Source organism: Panthera tigris, chromosome C1, assembly GCF_018350195.1.
Source record: "Panthera tigris isolate Pti1 chromosome C1, P.tigris_Pti1_mat1.1, whole genome shotgun sequence".
Taxonomy (NCBI): Eukaryota; Metazoa; Chordata; class Mammalia; order Carnivora; family Felidae; genus Panthera; species Panthera tigris.
In genome coordinates this window covers 117654895-117679741 of record NC_056667.1, presented here as the reverse complement: position 1 = coordinate 117679741, position 24847 = coordinate 117654895, and the positions used below count along the sequence as shown (strand labels likewise).

Below are 24847 nucleotides of genomic sequence, written 5' to 3'. Positions count from 1 at the left end.
TCTGTGATACTATCTTACCTTATCTGGGTTTACAGCCTTTGCATTCTGCCTTGTGACCATAAATGCCACAGTTGCTTAGTTTCTATTTAAATGGAACCAGGGTGTCCCCTCCATTCTTGTTCCATGTTTTCTCCACTCTAAGTTCTTCACGTCCGTCCTTTCTCCTGGCTTGTCTGGCCTGTGTAATCTGGCCGCTTGTTAACCAAAGTTTCCTGGAGGCAACATACCGAGAGTGCCTGCGTGTTTGACAACGTCCCTGCAGCCTGTCATCTTGAAGGACAACTTGACTGGGTCTAAAAGTCTTGGGTGTGCAGCTTTGGTCACCTCAGAACTTTGTAGACGTTGCTCGATTGCCCTTTGCTTTGAACTTGCTAGGAATTCGGAGGCTGGTCGGAATCTTTACCCACCCAAGGTGAATTCTGGATGCGCTTAGAATTCTTTTTCTTTTTGTTTTTGTTTCAACCTTGAGGTTAAGTAATTTGCCAAGATATGTATTGGTGTTGCTCCGTATCATTTGTTTTCCTTGAACGTCGCATGTCCTTTTGGTCTGGAGAGAAAGAACTTTCATTATTTTAGGACATTTTTCTTTTTTTTTTCTTTTCTTTTTTTTTTAAATTTTTATTCATTTTTGAGAGAGAGAGACAGCACGAGCAGGGGAGAGACAGAGAGAGAGGGAGACACACAATCCGAAGCAGGCTCCAGGCTTCAAGCGGTCAGCACAGAACCCGACGCGGGGCTCGAACCCACGAACCGGGAGATCATGACCTGAGCCAAAGTCGGATTCTTAAGTGACTGAGCCGCCCCGACGCCCCTGTTTTAGGAAATTTTTCAACTATTAAAACTGGATACGCTAATCTTCTATTTGCTTTGTTCTTTCCCTCAGGCATATAAATCATGTGTATGGGTTGGCTCCCCTTTGCCCCTGGTATCTGTTATCTTCTTGAAAATAATTTAATTCTATACGGATTCTTCCTTCCTCCCGGCCACGGCTCTCCCTGTGTTTCTCCCTTCCTTGCATGTGTGTTCTTCACCGGCTTTTGCTTATGTTCCCTTCCTCCTCCAAAGTGGATTAATTTTTGAATTTTCGGTTTTTGTGCATAACACAAAATGTTGGTTCCACTCAGCATTTTACTCAGCGTTGAGTAGGGCCTGCTGCCAGCAGAAGGATAACGTGGGGTAAGAAATGATGGCGGTGATAATAATTATAATTGCAGCTGATGCTTATATGGTGCTTACCACGTGCCAGACATCAGTGCTGCTCATTTTTAACAAATATTTATTTTGAGAGAGAGAGAATGCACGCAAGTGCATGCACGAGTGGAGGAAGGGACAGAGAGAGGGAGAGAGAGAGAATCCCAAGCAGGCTCTGTGCTGTCAGCATGGAGCTGGATGTGGGGCTTGATCTCATGACCTTGAGGTAGATCATGACCTGAGCTGAAATCAAGAGTCGGAGGCTTAACCGACTGAGCCACCCCAGCACCTCAATACTCACTCACTCATTTAATACTCCCAATAACACTTATGACTGGATGCTATTATTATGTCCGCTTTGCAGATGAGGAATCTGAGGCATGGAGCGTTTAGGTAAGTTGCCCAAGGGCAGAGCTGGGATTGGAACCAGGGTCTGGCCCACAGTCCGTGGGCTCAGGCATCCTGGGAGGACATCTCCCATCACTGCCTCAGGCTCACGAGGGCAGGGTGCGTCCTCTGTGCTGTGTGCTGTCATTCTGTGGTCACTTGCTCTGCTCTGTCCCCGTCATGTCACCTCCAGCCTCCCGGTCCCAGGTCTAACGCCATAGAAATGTCAGGGCAATGTAGTTACTTCTTCAGCTGCCTCCCCCGCTATTCTAGGATGCTGAGGTCATGTCTCTTCTGTCCTGATCCCTGCTTCTCCAGGGCCCAGCCACATACCACGTTTTATCTCTTTGATCAAAGACTAGTGAGTGGTTTTTTTTTCCAGGGCCATTCCCCTTATCCTCGGGGAAATTTGTTGCCCTCCCAGCTCCCGGCACACTCCCATGCCTTACTTTACACTAGTAAAACCTTGGTTTGCTAGCATAATTCATTCCGGAAACATGCTTGTCTTCCAAAGCACTCATGTGTCAAAGCGAATTTCTAGAACCATGGGCTCATTTGTGATCACGTGACATTCGGCATCACACACTACTCGCATTGCAAGACGTGGCTCGTGTGTCAAGTTGAAATTTATTAGAAATGTTTGCTCCTCTTTCGGAACACTTGCAGAGCAAGTTACTTGAAATTGGAGGTTTTACTGTGTTTGGTAAGTGTGCTGCTTTTTCAGGCTTTGGGATTGTTTAATGGAAGACTTTCCTTCTCTTCCATTTGATGCATTTGCTTCTTGGAGTTTTGGTGAGTTTTCCAGCAGGGTGTTCTAGTTAGAATAGCTTCGCTTCACCGTCTTGTACCAGAAATGCTGCTGGGCTCGGTTCCTCCTGCTGCTGGGTTTGCTTCCTGCCCTGTGGCCCCCCATTTGCATTTGTTCCAGAACTAAGCACTCAGTACTTGTGCATCAGGTACTGATAGGCCCTGGGCTGCCCCAGGGAACAAGACAGTCCTGCTTCCCTCTCTGATGTCCCAGTTCAGGGGAGAGACACAGGCACATAAGGAGGACATTGTCCAGGGAGTGGAAGTGGTTGTGAAGAAAAACAGAATAAGGGGATGTGACCAGGTGACTGCTTTCGTCGGTGGTCAGGAACTGGGGAAGGGGGCTTTAAGCACAGGAGCCACCATCGCTGGAAGGTTGGAAGCCCAGCATGTCTGGAGGATGTGCCCAAGGGGAGACCAGGTTGGAGAGGCCCCGGGGAGCTGAGGGTGGTAGGAGTTAGGGTTTGGTTCTGAGCTGGGAGGGAGTCCAGTGGAGGGCTCTCAGCAGGAGGTGGGGCCTCATGACGCTCCTGAGGGGAGAGTGGGTTGGAGTAGCACAAGTAGGGAGCAGGTTGTCCCAGGAAGGAAGCCCAGGGCTCGCCTCTGGGAACGACACAGGGAAGATCAGCATGGCCCCTGCACAAGGATGGCTCGCAAATTCGTGAAGCATTCCATATTTAAAAAAAAAAAAAAAAGGAAGGAAGGAAGGAAGGAAGCCAGGTTGGCCTGGATGGGTACTGGCTGTGAAAATGGCGAAGGGTGGGTGGTGGCACAGTTGGGCTTTGCTGAGGCGTCGGTGAACTGGGGGCGTGCTCAGGAGTGGCTCCCTGTGTCCCCGTGAGCCATGGGGAGTGCAGGTGCTGTGCGTGGTGCTTCGTGCAGCTCTTGAGTTCAGCTATAAGCATTCCCATACAGTCTCTCTGGCCTCCCCGGAGCTGTCTTTGCGTGCTGGACAGCGCCCAGGACCGTGGCCATGTAACATACGTGTGCTACACTCACTGCTCCCTGCCAGCAGGTTACAGGCTTGACAGAAAATGAATTGGTGGCCTGGCTTGCCTCTCCCAGCATCCTCCTGCTCAGACTGCCCCTCAGCTTCCCATCAGCACAGGTAGGGTCCCCAAGCTGTTCTGATCCTGCTCCCATGGCCTGCATTTTGGGTACTTGGTAGACAGGGAGGAAAAGGAAGATTCCCCCCAAACTCTCACTTTACTGATTATTTCTAGTTTCCGTCACAAAGGCTTGCTGGAGGGAGAAGAGAATGAAAGATTAAAGGAAGATCGGGGGTAATTGGCTGTTAGCATCTGTCCCACACCTGCTGCGGCTGAGCAAGCGTTGGCTCTTCCCAGGAAGCTTAGAAATGAACTGATAACTGAAAGCCTCAGGGCTCATATTTCACCCCTTTACAGAAAGTCCACAGGCCTAAAATTTAAAGTAGACCTTCCCAGGGGCACCTGGGTGGCTCAGTCGGTTGAACATCCGACTTCGGCTCAGGTCATGATCTCACGGTGTGTGGGTTCAAGCCCCGTGTCTGGCTCTGTGCTGAGAGCTCGGAGCCTGGAGCCTGCTTCGGAGTCTGTGTCTCCCTCACTCTCTGCCCCTACCCCACTTGTGCTCTGACTCTCTCTGCCTCTCAAAAATAAAATAAATGCAAAAAAAAATTTTTTAAGTAGACCTTCCCAGGGGCAGCCCCGTCCTTGTCTCATGACCTGTAGAATAGCCTGAGTTTGGCAGCAAAAAGAAAAAGAAAGCAAAAAGAAAGACCCGGTGCTTTCGGAAACCCATCCCAGTGGCTTGGCACCGTGAGGCTGTTGCCTCTTCCTTTTTTAGGTACAGGTACAGTTGTCCCTTAAGCAACACCAATTTTAACTGTCTGGGTCCACTTCAACGCAGATTTTTTTTTCAGTAAGTACAGCACAACTGTAAATATATTTTCTCTTCCTTATGATTTTCTCCATAACATTTTCTTTTCTCTAACTTGCTTTATGGTAAGAATACAGTATAAAATACATAGAACTTGGGAGGAGGGGATGGGCTAAATGGGGAAAGGGCATTAAGGAATCTACTCCTGAAACCGTTGTTGCACCATATGCTCACTAACTTGGATGTAAATTTAAAAATTTAAAAATTAATTAAAAAATAGATAAAATGAAACACATAGAACTTACAAATATGTGTTAATTGTTTATGTTATTGGTAAGGCTTCTGGTCAACAGTAGGCTATGAGTCATTATGTTTTGGGGGTGTTAAAAATTATATGTAGGAGGGGCGCCTGGGCGGCTCAGTCGGTTAAGCGTCTGACCCTTGGCTTCGGCTGGAGTCATGATCTCACGGTTTTGTGGATTTGAGCCCCTCATTGGGCTCTACACTGAAGGTACGGAGTCTGCTTGGGATCCTCTGTCTCCCTCTCTCTGCCCCTCCCCCACTCGTGCTGTCTCTGTCTCTCTCAAAATAAATAAATAAACTTAAAAAAAAAAGTTGTATGTAGGTGTTCAACTTCACAGGAGGTGAGTGCTCTTCCCCCTCATGTTGTTCCACAATCAACTGGGTAAGTTTTTCCAAAAAATACTTCCTCTTCTTGACATCTTGGGTTTTTTTTTTTGTTTTTTTTTTTGACTTTAACAACAACAAAAATAGTCTCCATGCCCATCGTGGGGCTGGAACTCACAACCCCAACATCAAGAGTCGCACACTCTACCGACTGAGCCAGCCGGGGGCCCCCTCCTCCCGACATTTTAACGATAATATAATACAGAATAAGTCATTACTCATTATATTTGGCACAAATGTTGGGAAGGACACATTTATAGGACACACACTCCCTTCTAAGTAAGCATTATCCCAGACTTTGTACACTGTTGTCTCCTTTAAACCTTGTCCCATCCTACAGCTGAGAAAATTGAGCCTCGGGTAACATAACAAGCCAAGTCGCAGAGCTCGTATGGGGCCCAGTGAGCCAGGGTCTCTGTTGTCCACACACCCTGGGCAGTGGCAGTGATCTGTGAGTGTCCCTGTGGGCAGCATGTGGTTCATGGTGGTGAGTCTCGAAGCCCTCCCTTCTGTGATCCAGTGAATCCAAGACACCGAATTTGTCAACGGTTTGTTTGTGGACAGTTTTTAAACTATGCGCTATTAAATCCCTGCCCGAAGCTTAGGCAGATGAAGAAATTTACCCCACATCGCACAGCTTGTAAAACCCTAAATCCTGGAAGATTAAAACCAATACTTACTAACACTTCAAGCATGAGGGCTTTGTGATAATTTAGGGAGGATGATCTGTGCCTTCTGAGAATTTGAAATAAAAAGTGACTTAAAAAGGATAACAATATTGTAATGACACTATATGGACGTGAAAGAAGAAATGTTTAAAAAATGATCCCCTCCCAAAAAATAATAAATAAATAAAAATAAAAAATGATCCCCATCCTGGGCCTAACCACCCTAACAAATCTCCTGTGGGTGGCTGGCCATGTTTATGCATACTTTACATAATTATAATCAAGGTCAGGGCGCCTGGGTGGCTCAGTTGGTTGAGCATCTGACTTCGGCTCAGGTCAGAGTTTGCGAGTTTGCGTCCCGCTTCAAGCTTGCTGCTGTCAGCATGGAGCCTGCTTTGGATCCTCTGTCCCCCTCTCTCTCTGCCCGTCCCCTGCTCGCACTCTCTATCTCTCTCAAAAATATATAAAAAAACAAAAATCAAGGCAAAGATCCAGTGGTATTTTCTGGTCACTTCATGAATCATTATAGTATTTTTCAGTGTTGCTATGTTTTCTTCGTTACAGCCATTTTACTGATAGACTAGGATTTTCTTAGCCTCTAGTTCATTTCTCAGTTTTTCTCTCCTCTCTCTCTCCACCCTACACCCTCACTGCCCTGCAATTTAACATTATCCCTGCTGATCTAAGGGCAGTGATCTGAAATTGCCCCCAGAGTGGATGGAACCCATAAAATCTTGGTCTGGGCTTTTTAAAATAAAGTAGTAATGGGGGGGGGGTGTTTCTTACTGTTAAACCATGAAACTTGCTCTCCTTCCTCCCACCATTAGTTTTTGCCAAGCAGTAAGCCAGGACTGCTAGGCACACCTTTAAGAGCTGTTAACATTTGACAATCAGCCGCAACCAAGTTCCGTTAACGGAGCTGTGCTAACTGGTGTCCCCGTTGATGGAAAAAGCATTGTCCACTGGTTGCCCAGGTTACGCCTCCAGTGTGTTTTATGTATTAGGTGTGGGCCGGGAGCACTTAAAAATAAATCAGCCGGGTCAAGGCAAACATTAATCCTTGCTCCAGAGCTTGTTCTTATTATTTTAAGTTAATGAGCCGGAGCAGAAGCAGTCTAAAGCCCCCCAGTGAACTGCGGGTCAGAGGATGTTTTATTTTCTGACCGGGTGGGTGGTCAAGGTATGGACCTGTAGCACATAGGTTTGTATTCAGCTGATCCTAGGTTGGCCTGTAGAACCGAGCCTTCTGCTGATTCACTCTGCCCTGCAGGGAGTTCTTGGGTCACTAGTGGATGTCATTTAAAGGTGTAGACTTCTGCTCTCAGGAAGTTGACCCATACTTATTTCTGAAGCACTGAGCTAAGGGTCTGGGATGGTAAATGAGCTTTGGGGCCTGCTGCCAGCCTTAGGGGTGTGCAGTCCAGGGGGAGAGCTGTAAACTTGAGCAGGCAACAGTTCAGGTGGCCCTTGGGCTGATACAAGTTTAAGGGAGTGAAGGCTCCTAGGGATGAGGAGTCAGGAGGAGTTTCACGTGATACAGAGGTTGAGTGAGTGAATGAAACTTGGTTCATTCACTCACTCAACTAGTATTTATTGAGCTGGGAACACAGTAATGAGCAGGTTCCTACTTTTGTAAAACTACGTTTGAGTCTAGGAGAAGGCAGATGGCAAAAAGAGGTCATTTCAGAGAGTAGGATTAAAAAACTTAAAGAGGGGGCACCTGGGTGGCTCAGTCGGTTGAGCATCCAACTCTCGATTTTGGCTCAGGTCATGATCCCAGGGTTGTGGGATCGAGCCCCATGTCGGGCTCTGTGCTGAGCGTGGAGTCTGCTTAAGGTTCTCTCTCCCTCTTCCCCCTTCTCCTACTTGCTCTCTCTAAAAAAAAAAAAAAAAAAAAAAAAACAGAAACAAAAACTAAAAGAAGATCTAGAGAAAGGGAATAGCACGTGCCAAGGCCCTGAGGCAGCAGGAGCCCAATGTGTATGACCTTCCTTCAGGTCTCAGCTGCAACATCTCCTCACTAGAGAAGCCTCCTGTTCATTCTGTCTCAAATGGAGCATTTCATTTCACTTGCTTCCCCCATACCCTGCTTTACTTTTCTTGCTGGTATTCATAACATGACTTTATATTTTATATTCATCTATTTGTTTGTTTGCTTTCAGTCCCCAGCTAGAATGTAAAGTCTGTGAGATCTGGGACTTTGTTTTGTTTATTGCTGTTTCTCAGGTGCCTAAAACGTTGCCTGGAACACAGTAAATGGTTAGTGAATGCTTGGATAGGCACATAAAAGGTCCATGTGGTTGTGCATAGAGAACAAGGAAGACAGTGGGACAAGATTGAGAGGACGGCATAGATGAGAAGGAGGGTATGCCAAGCAATTCGGAGGGAAAGTATAAGGCCTCTGCAGGGATAGTGCAAAGACCAGACACATGAGGGCATAAGGAATCATCTAGAAGGCAAACCAAAGAGCCTTCAGTGGAAATCAGAGAGAACATTAACCCTTCTTGTATCTACTACATTGATCCTTCCTCCCTTTCTCCCTCCTTTTCTTTCTCCCTTTTCTTTCCCTTTCCCTGTTATTGAGGACTTACTAAGCCCTTTTGGCACCAGAGATAGAACAGAAAAATAATAAGGTAAGCTGGGATATTTGACTTCAGAGAGAGCAGTAGTCCGTCCCAAAGATTTGGAAGGAGAGAATCCAATTACACCAAAATGCAGGAAACTGAATTACCTGGACAGAAACTTTTATGCGTGTTCCTAGCTATTCTTTGTTGCTTACAGCATTAATTGGCTTAAAGATGATAGTTCTGGGAGTTCACGTCTGACTCACTAATGCTGATGGACATATATCTATTTATATAAGTGACAGTCAATTATTATGAAGGATTAACATAGCAGTTGGTAAATAAGATCAGTGTAAACATGTAGAAGTCGATTCACATGGATTTAATGAAAAGAGCATGGAAATACTTGTACTTACCATGGGAAGAACATGTTTGTGTGTGTATCAGCCTCTTTGACTGGACTTTGCAAGACAAGGAAGGATCATCTCTTTTTTTTCCCCTCAGGACTAATCCCGGCTAACGGGAAGATGAACGTGACCGTGAAGTTCACACCATTTCACTACGGGATTGCACAAATAAAAATGCAGCTATGGATCTCACAGTTCAACTCTCAACCATACGAATGTGTCTTCACCGGAACATGCTGTCCCAACGTGGCTTTACCGTATGGCTGCTTTCGAATGTCTTTTGTTTCTTCCTAAAATTTGTTTAAAGTAATTCCTAAGTCGCCATTTCTTCCCATTCTTTCTTTCTTGTAGCAGAATGCCATCACAACCGTACGTAAGATGATGAGCTTTCATAAAATACTCTTCAAAGTAAATAATAATGCACAGAATAGCTCTAGGCTTGTAGCGGTAGTTGTTCCTACTGAGAGGGGAAGAGATGACCAAGAAAAGGTGGTTTGAGGGATACTTGCTTTTACTGATTACTACTGCTGGGCTGGTTGAGTTTTGACCTTATGCATGTATTTCACGTATGTACATTACACATTACATACATGATCGTATGTATGTATTACACTCTATTTTATTTTTTATTTTTTTAAGTTTATTTATTTATTGAGAGAGAGAGAGAGAGAGAGTGGGGGAGGGACAGAGAGGGAGGGATTGAGAGAGAATCCCAAGTAGGCTCTGAGCTATCAGTGCAGAGCCCGATGCAGGGCTTGAACTCCCACACTGCGAGCTCGTGACCTGAGCCAAAGTCAGATGTTTAACTGAGCCACCCAGGTGCCCCTGCACTCTATTTTAAATTTTTTTAACGTTTTTTTAAAATTTATTTTTGAGACAGAGAGAGACAGAGCATGAACGGGGCAGGGGCAGAGAGAAAGGGAGACACAGAATCGGAAGCAGGCTCCAGGCTCTGAGCCGTCAGCCCAGAGCCCGACGCGGGGCTCAAACTCATGGACCGCGAGATCGTGACCTGAGCTGAAGTCGGACGCTTTAACCGGCTGAGCCACCCAGGCGCCCCCCTACACTCTATTTTAAATGTAAATCATAAGACAGGAACAGCATAACTATTTTCAAATTTTCAACATGACATCATTTTTCTTAATGTTTATTTATTTTTGAGAGAGAAAAAGAACACAAGTGGGGGAGGGTCACAAGGAGGAGGAGGGACAGAGAGAAAGGGAGACACAGAATCCAAAGCAGGCTCCAGCTCTAAGCTGTCAGCACAGAGCCCGACGTGGGGCTCGAACTCATGAACTGTGAAATCACGACCTGAGCCCAAGTCGGACACCGATTGAGCCACCCAGGTGCCTCAATATGACGCTATAATTAGTTGAGTGCCTGCTGTGTGCAGTGTCCATTGCAAAGCCCTATGGGACACAGTCTACACTCTGAAGACACTCACAGCAGAGGAGCTAAAAGAAGTCAGGTGTAACAAGTGACTTCAACATAAGGCAAAAATGAAAATGTGCCACATGGGAGGTTGTTTTTTTTTTTTTTTAAACTCATCAGCATTCACAGAGTAAAAGTGTGAAATGAGATTAAGTTTTACTTTGTAACAAATTTTTTCTGAACTTCTATTTCTATTTGACTGTGAGCTTGTATTTTTATATCCCAATATATCTGGTTAAAGTTACACATTTTTCCTAATATGCGTGATTTGTATAAAAGCTAAAGGAAAACTTGTCACAGCATAAGGAAAATCCTTACAGATGTCTTGAAAAGGATAAAGAAATATCTGGAGTTTCCTTTTCACATAAAGATACACATCCCACGTTGACATCATTAAGCATATTAAAAGTAGAGTAACATGCCCACATCAAAATATGAATGAACTCCATGATTATATATTTATGTCATGACTTTCTTCCTAAAAATTCAAAGCAGACTAAATCAACTGTAGGATGTTAGCGTGGCCTGCTGAACCCGAATCCCGCAAGTAACCACGGTAGAAATAAAATCATCCTGGCAATGAACGAGTAGCATTGGATATGAGGGAAAGACCGTAGTAATTTTTCTGGTATTAGGTAACTGGCCACACAAAATGCTATTTGTCGTCTCATGTCGTATGCTGTGATGTACAAATGGCTTTCTTAAAGACCTCGCTTGAGTGGACTGTTGCTTCCCAAGACATGTTCTTTTTTTTTTTCATTGAATTTTTTTTATAACGTTTATTTATTTTTGAGACAGAGAGAGACAGAGCATGAACGGGGGGAGGGTCAGAGAGAGAGGGAGACACAGAATCCGAAACAGGCTCCAGGCTCAGCGCTGTCAGCACAGAGCCTGACGCGGGGCTCGAGCTCATGGACCGCGAGATCCTGACCTGAGCCGGAGTTGGATGCTTAACCAACTGAGCCCCCGCAAGATATGTTCTTAAATATACGAGGGCATTGTACGGTAGAAGCACCATGCAAATGCAGACATACCCTGTTTTTAAACTACTATGTTTTGGTCACCCAGCTGGAATTTAATATCTCATTTAGTACACACTTGATGTTTTCAAGGACTGTGCCTCAAGACCTACGTATCTCCCCAGACTGTAGATAGTACTAGAACATATAAATTCCACCATGAAGGAAGAAAATTGTCCTGGCCTCAGTGCTCTCTGAAAGATTCATAGGTTGCCGGGTCTTGTTTGGTTTTTGTCATGGCAGAATATGGTGTATGATGGAATTCCTCAAGTTCCCCGAGTAACTCCTTGTTAAAATTTACCATTTTGTTCAACCCCTTCGTTTCCATCGTCAGCCGTTAGATTGCGTGAGGAGACTGTTTTTCCACGCCTTCAAAGATGTGGAAACAAAAATGTTTCCCAATCTTTATAGCAGAGGTGGTGTCAACGCTCTGATGAGATGTGGACACTGGGCCACAACTCACCCCCTGACCCGCTGCCTCTGCCCTGCACGTCGCAGCCCGTCAGTCAGTGTGTGTCTTGCCAAAGGGCATGTTCTCTCAGGCTATCGACCTTTCAAGATACTCTTATGAAGGCAATGTTAAGTTTGAGATTGCTGGTGTGTCCCATGTTGTGCAGTGGGGGTAGGGGTTCAGCACGTGTATTGTGATTGTCAGAGTGAGTAAATGTTAGGGGCGCCTGGGTGGCTCCGTCCGTTGAGCGTCCGACTTCGGCTCAGGTCATAATCTCACAGTTCGTGGGTTCGAGCCCCACGTCGGGCTCTGTGCTGACAGCTGGGAGCCTGGAGCCTGCTTCGGAGTCTGTGTCTCCCTTGCTCTCTGCTCCCCCCCACCCCACCCCGCTCGTACTCCTTCTCTCTCTTTCAAAAAAATAAACATTAAAAAAAATTAAGAATGAGTAAATGTTAGGGTATTCCTTTTTCTGTAATATCATGGACATAAGTCATTTTGCAAAACAAGTGCTCACATATTGTAGCTTGAAGAAATGCCTCACAGTATTGAACGTGACGTAGTTCTACTACATCTCGTAATAAATAAGTCCGGTAGCTTCTGTAGGCACGGTAATAGCACTGCCTATACCTACATGTGTCCAAGACAGTTTTCAGTTGCAGAAAAGATCTCAAATATTAGTCCGAGTTGCTTTTTAAAAGATCTTCCTGGCAGTGCCTGGGTGACTCAGTTGATTGAGAATCTGACTCTCGATTTTGGCGCAGGTCATGATCCCAGGGTCCTGGGATCAAGCCCCACGTTGGGCTCCAAGCGGAGCATGGAGCTTGCTTGAGATTCTCTTCTCTCTCCCACCCTTTGCCCCTCCCCCTCACATACACGTGTGTGTGTGTGTGTGTGTGCACGCATGCACTCTATCTCTCTAAAAAAAAAAAACCACTGTAAACAGTGGCCATAATCATTCTTTTACTAGGAAGATAAATCAGTATAAGATTTTTTTTTAATGTAGTAGATTTAGCTATTGAAAACCAACAGCCTAGAAATGAATCACACTAGACTGTGAGAGCATTTTTCAGTGTGTCACATTGTCCTCTTGTTATATTCTTCGAGAAGGTAAAGAAAAGCACCCATTGGTAGACTATTTTGACACATATGATTATACACTGGTATACTGACATTGCATTTATTTTAGTAGACCACTGTTTTACTTTTTTTTTAATATAAAGCTTGCTTGCTTTCTTTCTTTCTTTCTTTCTTTCTTTCTTTCTTTCTTTCTTTCTTCCTTTCTTTCAGTAGGTTTCATGTCCAACGTGGGGCTTGAACTCCCGACCCTGAGATCAAGAGTTCCGTGCCCTACCGACTGAGCCAGCCAGGCGTCCTAGTAGACCACTGTTTTAGCACACAAATTTATTTTCAGTGCAGATATAGTCATTAATTGACCAAAAGCCATGGTATTTCCAGAAGGAACACTAAAAATAGAAAGCTTGTGGGGCACCGGGCTGACTCAGTCAGTAGAGCATGTGACTCCTGATCTCGGGGTTGTAAATCCGAGCCCCCACATTGGGTGTAGTGATTACCTAAAAAAATCCTTTAAAAAATAGGAACTTTGCGTTGTTGGATCATATACTAATTTAATACCTGTTTTAAACTATAGATTAGAAGAATTTGAAAGATTAAATGCTCCTTCTAAGAGAGTGGATGTTCCTCCAGAAAAGGCGATGACACACATAAATTTTCACCGCCTGCCACCAAAAATAAAGCCCCCAAAGATTAAGGTAACGTGCGCATTACACTCAACACGCTGGAAGGAATGATAGAGAAGCAAAATAAGTGACTTTTCCCTCCTGATTTGGTCTCAGGAAATTGAATATCACGACTTGAGATTCCCAGTGGATTTATCAAATCCGTTTGCTGTGGCAACTGTTTTAAACCAAGAACCAGGGAAATTGAAGATTAAAGAATTAAGAGAAGGTAACTGGTCGATTCATTATAAATCAGCCCCTGGCGGAACAGGAAAGAATTATTGCTTGTCGCATTTAAAAAAAAAAATTTTTTTTAATTTTATTTTTACATTTATTTATTTTTAAGAGACAGAGTGAGACAAAGTGAGAGTGGGGGAGGGGCAGAGAGAGAGGGAGACACAGAATCCGAGGCAGGCTCCAGGCTCCGAGCTGTCAGCACAGAGCCCGACACGGGGCTCGAACTCATGAACCGCGAGATCCTGACCTGAGCCGAAGTTGGACGCTCAACTGACTGAGCCCCCCAGGCGCCCCACCGCTTGCCACATTTACTGTTAGTAACAGCAGCAACGAAGCTGAGATTGCTGTTGTGTTTTGCCATTAGAAATGTGTTTTTGTCTTAGCAAATGATTCTAATTTGACTCTGGTATAATCATCGTTTGCTTCTGCCCTCAGTTTTGGACCAAGGCAATGAGATTTCAAAAACAAGACAGATGAAGGAAGCACTGTTTGAACAGAAAGTCAGACAGGACACTTATGAAGAGATGGAAAATCACCTTAAGTGGTAAATACTGAGCAATTATTTATATCAAATGAAAATACAGTGTTTTTAGTAATGGCTTTTTTTTTTTTTTTTAGTAATGGCTTTTTATACATGAGACATGATGAAATGTAACAGCTTTTTGTGCCCTTTTAGAAGTTTGATTATTCCCTCTCCTCCACTGGACCTCCGAAGTTTCCATTAGGACTAAATTATTGCGAGCAAACAGGTTCTTTCCTCAGTGTGAGCAGACAGTGGCAGAACCAGGACCCTGCTCCCCCCGGCCACTGCTGCCAGCGTACCATCTCTCTCTCCGCAGGTGCCCCAACTCTTGCCCCAGCATTAGCCCCCTGTGCCCTGGGCAGTGTGCCCCAGGGGCCTTGCAGGGAGCCCAGCAGTGCTGGCTAGGGGTTAGGAGAGGCCCTGGCGGGGGGGGTTCTAAAACTCAGCCATGAGACTTCTGTCTTGTGCTCCGGCAGTCAAAATAGAGCCCTTTCCACAATTTGTTACCAGTTCATACCAGATGCATCCGTGTGCACAGACTCCACTAACGTCAACTTTAGGAACTCTTGAATTGAGCTAAAAAGTCTTTGAGAGGCCATTTAAGAGTCTTTGAGAGGCCGCCTCGTCCACGCCCCACCTCCACACTTCCTGGACAGAAGGAAGGTGCGCTGAGCCCCAGGGCCCTCACAGATGCCCCCTGCGGCCCCCCTGCTTGCACAGAGGACCACCCTTAGTTTCTCACGGAAGCACCTCTGCTTCCGCGGCAGTCTGTATCCACGGGCTGCCCTCCGTTAAATGGGAAGAACGCCAAGTCCCTTCAGATCATTTTTTAAAGTGCTCTTTCCCTATTATAAGAAATGATCATGTTGTCATTGTCGAAAACCTGAAAAATACATATTTTTTAAGTGTAGAGAAGGGAAAAAAAAATCTCTATAATGTGCTAATGACCACCATTAGCCCTGGTGTATTTCCTTCCTCCCGTGCTTCTTCGCAGCATACCTCAAGTCACATCCTAAATTCAGTTTTGTATGCTGTGTTCTTCACTTCATGTTTTCCCCCAGCTGTTTTTGTTGAAAGCTTTTTAAACCTGCCAGTAACACCCATAGACACTTGACATGGGTTCTTCACACTTGACACTTGACATGTCACCGGTTGCTGACATTATGCCGTATCTACTCCTCCCTCTCCACATACACACGCTTCACATGCGTCTTTCTTTGAACCATGGGAAAGTAAGTTGCAGATGTCATGAGGCTTCACTCTTAGGGACTTGAGCGTGTAGTTCCTAAGAACAAGGACATTCTCCAACATTACCATAATCACTTCCAAGAACGCTGACATTGATACCGTAATATTATCATCTCCAGCCTATATGCAGATTTACCCGGTTGTCTCAATAAAGTCCTTTCTATCTGGCTTTTTTGTTTGTTTTTGGAGAGGAAGAATCCAGCATCCAAAGGTCATACGATATGTATTTAGCTTCTAGGTCTCTTCACTCTCCTTCTCATCGTAGCTGCTATTTATTTTTGAACATGTGCCAGCCTCCACAGTCAATACACTCCATACCAGAGTTTTCTAAACCGTGGTAAAATTCACCAAACGCAAAGTTCACCATCTTAGCCATTTTCAAGTGTACAATGCAGAAGTTTTTCGTGTATTCACGGGGCTGTGCAGCCATCACCATTACTCGACTCCAGAATATTTGCATCACTCCAGAAAGAAACCCCATACCCATTAGGCAGTCGCTCCCCAGTCCCCTCTCCCCTCCCCCAGCACTTGGTGACCACTATTGTATCTCTGTAGATTCACCTATTCCGGACATTTCATTTATTTTTTATTTAAAAAAAATTTTTTCTTAACATTTATTTATTTTTGAGACAGAGAGAGACAAAGCATGAACGGGGGAGGGTCAGGGAGAGGGAGACACAGAATCTGAAACAGGCTCCAGGCTCCGAGCCGTCAGCACAGAGCCCGACGCGGGGCTCGAACTCACGGACCGCGAGATCGTGACCTGAGCCGAAGTCGGACGCTTAACCGACTGAGCCACCCAGGCGCCCCTGGATATTTCATTTAAATGGAATCATACAGGGGCGCCTGGGTGGCGCAGTCGGTTAAGCGTCCGACTTCAGCCAGGTCACGATCTCGCGGTCCGTGAGTTCGAGCCCCGTGTCGGGCTCTGGGCTGACGGCTCGGAGCCTGGAGCCTGTTTCCGATTCTGTGTCTCCCTCTCTCTCTGCCCTTCCCCCGTTCATGCTCTGTCTCTCTCTGTCCCAAAAATAAATAAAAAACGTTGAAAAAAAATTTTTTTTTAAATAAATAAATAAAAAATAAATGGAATCATACAGGGGAGCCTGGGCGGCTCACTTGTTTAAACACCCACCTTTGGCTCAGGTCGTGATCTCACGGTTCATGAGTTCGAGCCCTGTGATGGGCTCTGTGCTGACAGGTCAGAGCCCGGATTCTGTGTCTCCCTGTCTTTCTCTCTCTTTCTCTGCCCCTCCCCAGCTCACACTCTCTCCCTGTCAAAAATAAAGAAACATTAAAAAAAAATAAATGGAATCATACACACCCATATGGCCTTTTGTAACTGGCTTCTTTCATTTAACACAGTTTAAGGGTTCATCTACATCATAGCATCTATCGGGGCTTTGTTGCTTTTTATGGCTGCATACTATTCCATTGTATGGCCATGCGGTGTTTTGTTTATCTGTTTCTCAGTTGATGGGCATTGGGTGGTCTTCATTTTTTGGCCGTCGTGAATAACGCTGCTGTGAACATTCACACACAAGTTTTTGTGTGAGCGCATCTTTTCAGTCCTCTTGGGTATATGCCTAGGAGTGGAATTGCTTGGTCGTGTGGGAACTCGATGTTCAACTTTTTGTGCCACCGCCACACCGTTTTCCACAGTGGCTGCCCCACTGAACGTTCCTGTCAGCGGTGTAACAAAGGTTCCAGTTTGCCCACATCCTTGGCAGTGCCTGCTTTGTTGCTGCCGTCATCATCGTCACTGACATCTTCGTGGGTGTGGCGTACCAGTACACGAGTCACTCTGGTCCTGATTTCCATTTCCCTAATGACTAGAGATGTTGAGCGTCCGGATTTTTGTTTCATTTATTTATAAAGATCCAGCATGTGTTGCTAGAAGAGAAGCTTCATTTTGTAGAACACATTCTTCATCTCAGCTGTGTTGCTGTAGTCTCCACAGTGTCTGCCCCCCCCATGGCCCTGCTCCAATGTCTCAGCACTCCTCTTCCGTTGTAGAGTATAGCTAAGACATTCCATCCCCAAGCCGACCATGGTATTCTGATCGGTTCTGGAAGCTGGTTTTTTTGTTGTTGTTTTTTTTCTCCCCAGGCAGGTGCACCTTGGTAAAGATCATGTGTCTTTAAAATTTAAAAAAGACCTTATTGAAGAGCGGCAAAGAGAATACGCCAAATACAAGGTCAGAATCACTGTTAGTTTGATGTCGCTGATTGTACTCAATAGGTCGAATTCCGGCTATATGCAAGATGCCACATCAGGAGAAAGAAAACTTAAAGTTGGGGGGAGGAAGCTGATGACAAGTTCATTGTTAACCATAAATCAAGGCCGGCCGTAAGTGTCACAAGAGACCTCTACTAAGTATTGTGGGGATTTCGAAGCCAGAGAGATGAGAGAACTCATTTAATTGAAAAGCTTCCTGGAAGACACGGTATGATTTTGAAAAGCAATAGAGAGGACAGGGGCATCCAATTCAGAGGGAGGGAAATGCCTCAAATTCAGGTTGGAATTCTGGACATTAGGTGCATCTGTCCTGTATTCTGCAGGGCATGAAAGTAAGGACACAAAGACAGTGGCCAGGAGCCATGCCAGAGCCAGACAAAAGGTCCAAGTCAGAGATGTTCAAGGGGGCTAAGCAGAGAGCAGGAAACCGGTTGAGGGGAGGGAGCCACGGCTAGGTCGCCAAGGCGGCACCTGTGGATTCAGGGAGTGGGGGGTGGAGACGGGAATGGCAGGGCTGGATCACACCCCTGGGCTTGTCATGGCATGAGAGATGTTGTTCCCTGAGGACAGGTGCAGGGGACACCGGGGACAGGCCTGTAATGGCCGAAGCACAGGACACACATGGGCCAGAGGAGATAGGGCTTCGCTTGCACCTCCTGTCTCAGGGGCTCGGACTTTGGTGGTAGGACTTGCAGAATCACCACATGTCCTGTTGGCCTGCCGGGGCTGCCATAGCCAAGTACCACAGAGTGGGTGGTGTGATCAACGGAAATGTATTTTCTCGCCATTCTGAAAGCCCAAGATCAAGGTGTTGGCAAGGTTGGCTCCTTGTAAGGGACATGAGGGAATGATCCCTCTCGTTGGCTTGTAGATGATCGTCTTTTCCCTGTGACTTCATAGTTTCTGTGTCCAGATTCCCTCTTATAAAGGACACCAGTCACACTGGAGTAGGGCCCACGCCATGACCTCATTTTAACTTGATTACATCTTCAAAGACTGTATCTCCCAATACATTCATATTCTGATGTGACTAGGGGTTAAGATCGCAACATATGACTTTTGGGGACATAATTCAGCCATAACACATATATTTCAGCCTGGGACTGTGTGCTTCCCACAGTCAGAGCCGCACACAGTGGCAGCATTGGGTAGGAGGGACTGCGGAAAAATAGGTATGTTGTCAGATAGGAATATTTTTCTCGTATAGAATACATTTTTCTTCCTCCGTTTTCTTCTTGATTAGAGTCTAAGTCAAATATCTGAATAAATTTATCTTACTTTTCTTTATTTTTCATGAGATAGACAAAAGAATGTAAAATCATTGCATTAGTAAATCTTAGCATTGGGGGAAGGCACATATTAGATTGGCATTTAAATTTAGGTTGATGAGTAGATCAGTTTCTCCATATGTGATTTTCAAAACAAAATACCAAGTTTTCTGTCCACCCTACAGTGGGTGATGTTTTCGTTAAAGAATTTTTTTAATGTTTATTTATTTTTGAGAGAGAGAGAGAGAGAGAGACAGAGCATGAGCAGGGGAGGGGCAGAGAGAGAGGGAGACATAGAATCTGAAGCAGGCTCTAGGCTCTGAGCTGTCAGCACAGAACCTGATGTGGGCCTCAAAGCCATGAACGGTGAGATCATAACCTAAGCCGAAGTCCAGCGTTTAACCAACTCAGCCACCCAGGTGCCCCTTATTTATTTTTTTGATGATATTTTCTAACTTTTATTTTTTGTATTTTTTTAACATTTATTTATTATTGAGAGACAGAGACAGAGCATGAGCATGGGAGGGGCAGAGAGAGAGGAGGCGACACAGAATCGGAAGCAGGCTCCAGGCTCTGAGCTGTCAGCACAGAACCCGACGCGGGGCCCGAACTCAGAAACCACGAGACCGTGACCTGAGTCAAAGTCGGACGCTCAACCAACTGAGCCACCCAGGCACCCCTCTAACTGTTTTAGAGATGAAGGTGATACAGATATGGCACCACCAGGTCAATGTGACCGTTAGGGCTAGAATTGCCAGCATTTGGTGGACGGGCCAACCCAACTGTGCATTCGCGTGGCAAGTGTGCTTAGTGAATACTCACTGTCTGTAAGATTCTGCTGGAGAATAAGCCACTTTTCCTGCCCTCAAGAAGGGCACAGTCCAGAAGGGGCAGAGAAACATGAAGGGATGATTTAAAAATGTACCAACTGCAGTAATTAAAGGGTAAAGAAAGGGAGAAGATAGGATGATTCCTAGGTATCCAGCTCGATGCTTGCTGGCGATTTTAAATGAGATCCCAAATACCAAAGAAGGGAGAAGATGAAAAGTTCAGTTTGGGGCATGTTGGGGGGACTGGAGGGCATCCAGGTGGCGGCTGAAGGAACAAGTCTGCCTCAGCAGAGAGGTAGCCACTAGACCACAGAGGAGCCCGGTGACCTGGGGAAAGTGAATGGTGTGAGAAGCTGGTAACTCAAGACCGGACATCTAGAGAAGCTCCTGATTTGAGGGAAGAGCAGCGGACGATGGAGAAGACAGAAGGGAAGTGGTCAGGGAGGTCAGGAGAAATGGACAACGCTGAGAAAACCGATGGGGGAGAGATCCAGGATGGCAGGGCCTGAGAAGAACCCATGGCGTTTGGGCATTCGGAGGCCTTTGTTTGCCTTAGCGTCGGCAATCCTGGGAGACAGGCGGAGGTAAAAAGCCAAATTGCGATTGCCCGAAGAATGTATGGAAGCGAGTAGATGGTTTCTTGAAAAGTTGAGATGAGCAGGGGCGAGGAGTCAGGGCCTGGACCATTAGAGGGGGATGAGGTGTCTAGGAGGTTGGTTTCTGAGTTGGCAGACTCGGGCGTGTTTGTACACGGAGAGCAAAGAGCAATCCCAGAAGAAAAGGCTTCTCTGGTCCAGGAAGCAGAGACAGCCGTGAGCAGGGGCTGGAGAGAGGCCTGCAGAGAGTAGTGAGCGTCCTCAAAGGTGTCCGAGTAGAGCAGGAAAGGAGCCGTCACACCCTTAACAACACCCAACAGGACCCTGAGCCCCAGTGCAGGGGGACTGTTGCAGAGACCCTATTCTGTTGTGTCCGGGAGATTTCATCTGGCAGCCGAATCCTGGCAGGTGACCCAGCAGCAAGGAACACCTGGAGGCCCAAGGCAGGTGGCAGAAAGGCGAATGAAAGAGAGCTGGAGGGGGGTGTGGAGGGAGCGGAGGGAGTAGGCATTATAGCAGGATGATGGGCTTTTCCTCGGGAGATGATCAATGATAGTGAATTCCAAAATGCGCATTGGAAATAAGTAGAGTCTTGATAAACGTATAATACATCACCCTCCTCTCTCTTCTGGCTACCAACCTGTTCGCCATTCCCTTCTTTAAGGTGCTTATTTTATTTTATTTTTAGTCATGGTGGGGGTCTGGTGTCTCCCCCACAAAATCTGTATTTTGAAGCTAAGGTCCACAGTCAGCTCCCAGATACGTTCACATCAGAGCTACACAGCTTACCCCCTGGTGACAATAATACAGTTCTCTTGTTTCTCTTGTTAGTGTGGTGATCAGAGTACCTTTCTTTCAGTTAGGTCTTTGGAAATGATTGCAAACAGGGGCATCTGGGTGGTTCAGTCAGTTAAGCATCTGACTTCGGCTCAGGTCATCATCTCTTGGACTGTGAGTTTGAGCCCCGAGTCAGGCTCTGTGCTGACAGCTCAGAGCCTGGAGCCTGCCTCGGATTCTGTGTCTCCCTCTCTCTCTGCCCCTGCCCCACTCACACGCTGTCTCACTCTCTCAAAAATAAATATTTAAAAGGAAATTTTTTTAAATGATTGCAAACAGCGTATGCACAAACCAAGCTAGATTTAGAAGTCACTTAAATAATAAAAACCCAGGTAAAAACCAGTAAGTTTTTGCAGTGTGCACAGTCCCCTTTTCCCCAAAAGCAGGTGTATGTGGGGATATCAATCCAAGCCCAGCCAGCCAGCCTTCCTGGGAGTGTCCCAGTGTCCCGGGGCTCCTGGTTCAGGGGAAGAAGGAGGTGAGGGAGGGGAGCAGCCTGGGGAGACACTTCCTCCAGGGAAGGGGCAGATCCCCATCCACCTGCACCACCCAGGAGAGGGGGAGGAATTATGGGGTCTTTGTTGAACCTGATGCTGAGATAATCCACTCTGAAGAGCTTGAAACTTTACTGAGACATTAAATTTCTTTTAAATGAAATCTCTGCACTCCTGTAGTTACACAGTTTTCTAAAATCCTTTCTGTGAATTTTAAATGTCTTGGAAATGATTGCCAGAGCCACTGTCCCCTGGTTATGAAAACAAAGTGCTGGGTCCGTGCGTCTGTAACCAACCCCTGTGTTGAAACAGTGAGTGTAATTATAATGGTCACTTGCAACTTCTGTCAGGCTCCCAGCCAGACCTCATGGTGGGTGTGGCCGATCACTTGATGAGTTGCTGTCAGTTTGAAAGAGATGCAACATTGTGCGCATTTGTATTCAATTTTAATATTTTTGTTGATTAAAAAACCCAGCTAGATAGAGGAGATCCCATTTTGGATGAGGAATTTCAGCGCCTCAAGACAGAAGTCAGCCACAAACGGGTTGTTCATAATCTGGAAGAAGTAGGTAACTTTCCTTTATTTGGGACCTAATTTTTGGTAGCCCTTTATGATGCTTATTTTTATTTATTTATTTTTAAATGTTTATTTATTTTTGAGAGAGACAGAGAAAGAATGCGAGTGGGTTAGGGACAGAGAGCGAGGGAGACACAGAATCCGAAGTAGGCTTCAGGCTCTGAGCTGTCGGCACAGAGCCCAACGTGGGGCTCGAACCCACGAACCATGAGATCATGACCTGAGCCGAAGTCAGATGCTCAACCGACTGAGGCACCCAGGGGCCTATAATGCTTATTTTTAAAACACTGAATAATTTTATAGAAACACTTCCACTAAGGGAGGCTTGCTAACTTTTAATTTACATTTACATTTTAACGTACATTTTCAGAGTGTTTTTTTTCACTACATTTTTGCAAGCGAAGCATCAAAAGTCATTCATTAATGTTACCCTTGAAATGAACGGCTTTAAATTCTTTGGCTCTTCTCTGCCTCTCTACTTTCTCCTTTTTGGATCTTTTTGTTGTTGTTGTTGTTTCCCTTTGCTCTCTAAGCCCCTCTGCAGGTCCTCGAGGTGGGTCCCAGGGCCTCGTTCCTTGCCTCCTGCATGACAGGAAGCCAGAAGCCAGAGTTGTGGTCCCAGCTCTACCACAGAGTTGGGACCAGGGAAAAGCCCTCTTAGCCTCTGTGCCTCAGTGTCCTCAAACATAAAAAGGGGACAGTGGCCCCTCCCCCTGAGAGTCCTCTGTCATGTGATAGTGTCTGGTTAAAACCCCCAATTTTTATTTATTTTATTTTATTTATTTTTTTAAAACCCCGATTTTTAATTTTGAAAATGAAAACAATTCTTAATGTTCCCCGCCCCCATCATTCTCGATTTTTATTCCTGGGTTTGCCACCTCTGGATTTTCTTACCTCTTTTCTTCTCCCTACATTTAATCTGGCCACAAAGTCTTGCCCATAGCTCTTCCACGAAAGCACACGTGAGCTCAAGCCTTCGTGTCTTACCCTCAACTATTCCAACAGATTGTTCGTTCATATATCTGCCCGTCCTCCCTGCCCCCTGCAGCCCACTGCATATGCCAGTGTGAGGCTGATTCACTGTTTTTAAGTTTATCTAAGTAATCTTTATACCCAGCCTGGGGCTCGAGCCCACAGCCCCGAGATCAGGAGTCTCACACACACTGCCAACTGAGGCAGCCAGATGCCCTGAGACTGATTCACGTTTGATGCCTTTTTCTTCATAGCGTTTCCCTGCTCAAGAACCCACAGTGCCTGAGGTTCTGGCTGGCCTCAGTGCACCCCCAGACACCCATTCCTCCCAGTCTACACACTCTGTGCCACGACATGCAAGCACTGTGTGGTGCTTGAGGACGGGGCTGAGCAGAGCACTCCTCCTTCTGCACTGGGGGGGGGGGTTGGGGGGGGTCATAGAGTCTGTGCCTCTCAATGTGGCAGTGCCAGCACCCACCACATGGGACTGATTGCTCTGCAAGTCTCTTCCTCTTCAGGGTTGCATGTATTTGCCTGAGCTTCTCTAGACTCTAAAATTTCCTTAAAAAAAAAAAAATTATTTATTTTGAGAGACATCGTGAGCAGAAGACGGACAGAGAGAGACACACAGAATCCGAAGCAGGCTCCAGGCTCTGAACCGTCAGCACAGAGCCCAATGTAGGGCTCAGACTCACCAACTGTGAGATCATGACCCGAGCCGAAGTCGGATGCTTAACCGACTGAGCCACCCAGGCGCCCCTAGACCGTAAATTTCTTAAAACCCAAATCGCAAATCCCACGTTTGCTGCCCCCACCCCCTGCAAGAAGTCTCTTTATTGCTACATACACTTAAAGTGCTGAATAAATGCTCATTCAGTAGCAGAACAAATAAATAATAACTTGATTTGGGATCGAAGTCTTTATTAAATGCTCATGCCTGGAGTTAAATAAACGTTTTTATTAAATGCTCATGCCTGGAGTTAAATTTTAAGTCTAAGATGTGCCTGTGTTCTGTGTTCACAGAAAATCAAGGAATTGCATCCTAATTTTGACCCACTTATTAATAATACTTGGGTCAACAGGTTCAGGGCGCAAAGGCGGTTTCAACAAGCAGCCCGCAAGGTGAGTCCCAGCACCAGACGGAAATTTCAATTCGTGTAGCCCTCAGCACAAGGAAATCAAGCAGTGAATTTTTTTTATAACAGCTTTATTGAGGGATAATTCACATACCATAAAACTCACTCTTGGTAAAGTAGACAGTTTGGTGGGTTTTAATATATTTACAGAGTGGTACAGCCATCACCATCCAAACTCAAGAACATTTTTTGAAAAGTTTATTGAAGTATAGCTGAAATACAATGTTTTATTAGTTTCAGGTGTACGATTTGGCAATCGACAATTAATTTTAGAACATTTTTTATCACCTCAAAGAGAAACCTGGTTCCTATTAGGAGCCCCTCTCCATCCCCCAGTCCCTGGCAACCACTGGTCTGTTTCTGTCTCTATGGATTCACCTCTTCTGGACATTTTTTTTTAATGTTTATTTATTTTTGAGAGAGAGAGAGACAGACAGAGTGTGAGTGGGGGAGGGTCAGAGAGAGAGGGAGACACAGAATCCGAAGCAGGCTCCAGGCTCCGAGCTGTCAGCACAGAGCCTGATGCGGGGCTCGAACCCACAGATTGCGAGATCATGACCTGAACCGAAGTCGAATCCTCAACCGACTGAGCCACCCAGGTGCCCCTCGAGCAGTGTTTTCAGTGTGGACTGATGACAATCTAGGGGGAGAGAGGCAGAGCCCGCTGATGGGTGACCTGTGCGTCA

General features: G+C 45.8%; 1 protein-coding gene and 1 pseudogene across 5 annotated transcripts in view; both read left to right on the top strand.

Moving 5' to 3' along the window:
* The window catches only part of CFAP221 (cilia and flagella associated protein 221), a 104578-nt gene that overhangs the window by 42282 nt on the left and 37449 nt on the right, over nucleotides 1–24847 (top strand). For all 5 annotated transcript variants that reach the window (XM_007091153.3, XM_042994264.1, XM_007091154.3 and 2 more), the window contains 7 exons: nucleotides 8669–8828; nucleotides 13121–13241; nucleotides 13326–13437; nucleotides 13881–13989; nucleotides 17323–17410; nucleotides 21952–22041; nucleotides 24049–24147. In XM_007091153.3, the coding sequence (XP_007091215.1) occupies nucleotides 8669–8828; nucleotides 13121–13241; nucleotides 13326–13437; nucleotides 13881–13989; nucleotides 17323–17410; nucleotides 21952–22041; nucleotides 24049–24147 (779 nt within the window). The remainder of the gene's footprint in view (nucleotides 1–8668; nucleotides 8829–13120; nucleotides 13242–13325; nucleotides 13438–13880; nucleotides 13990–17322; nucleotides 17411–21951; nucleotides 22042–24048; nucleotides 24148–24847) is intronic.
* On the top strand, nucleotides 2973–3066 carry LOC122241687 (annotated as a pseudogene).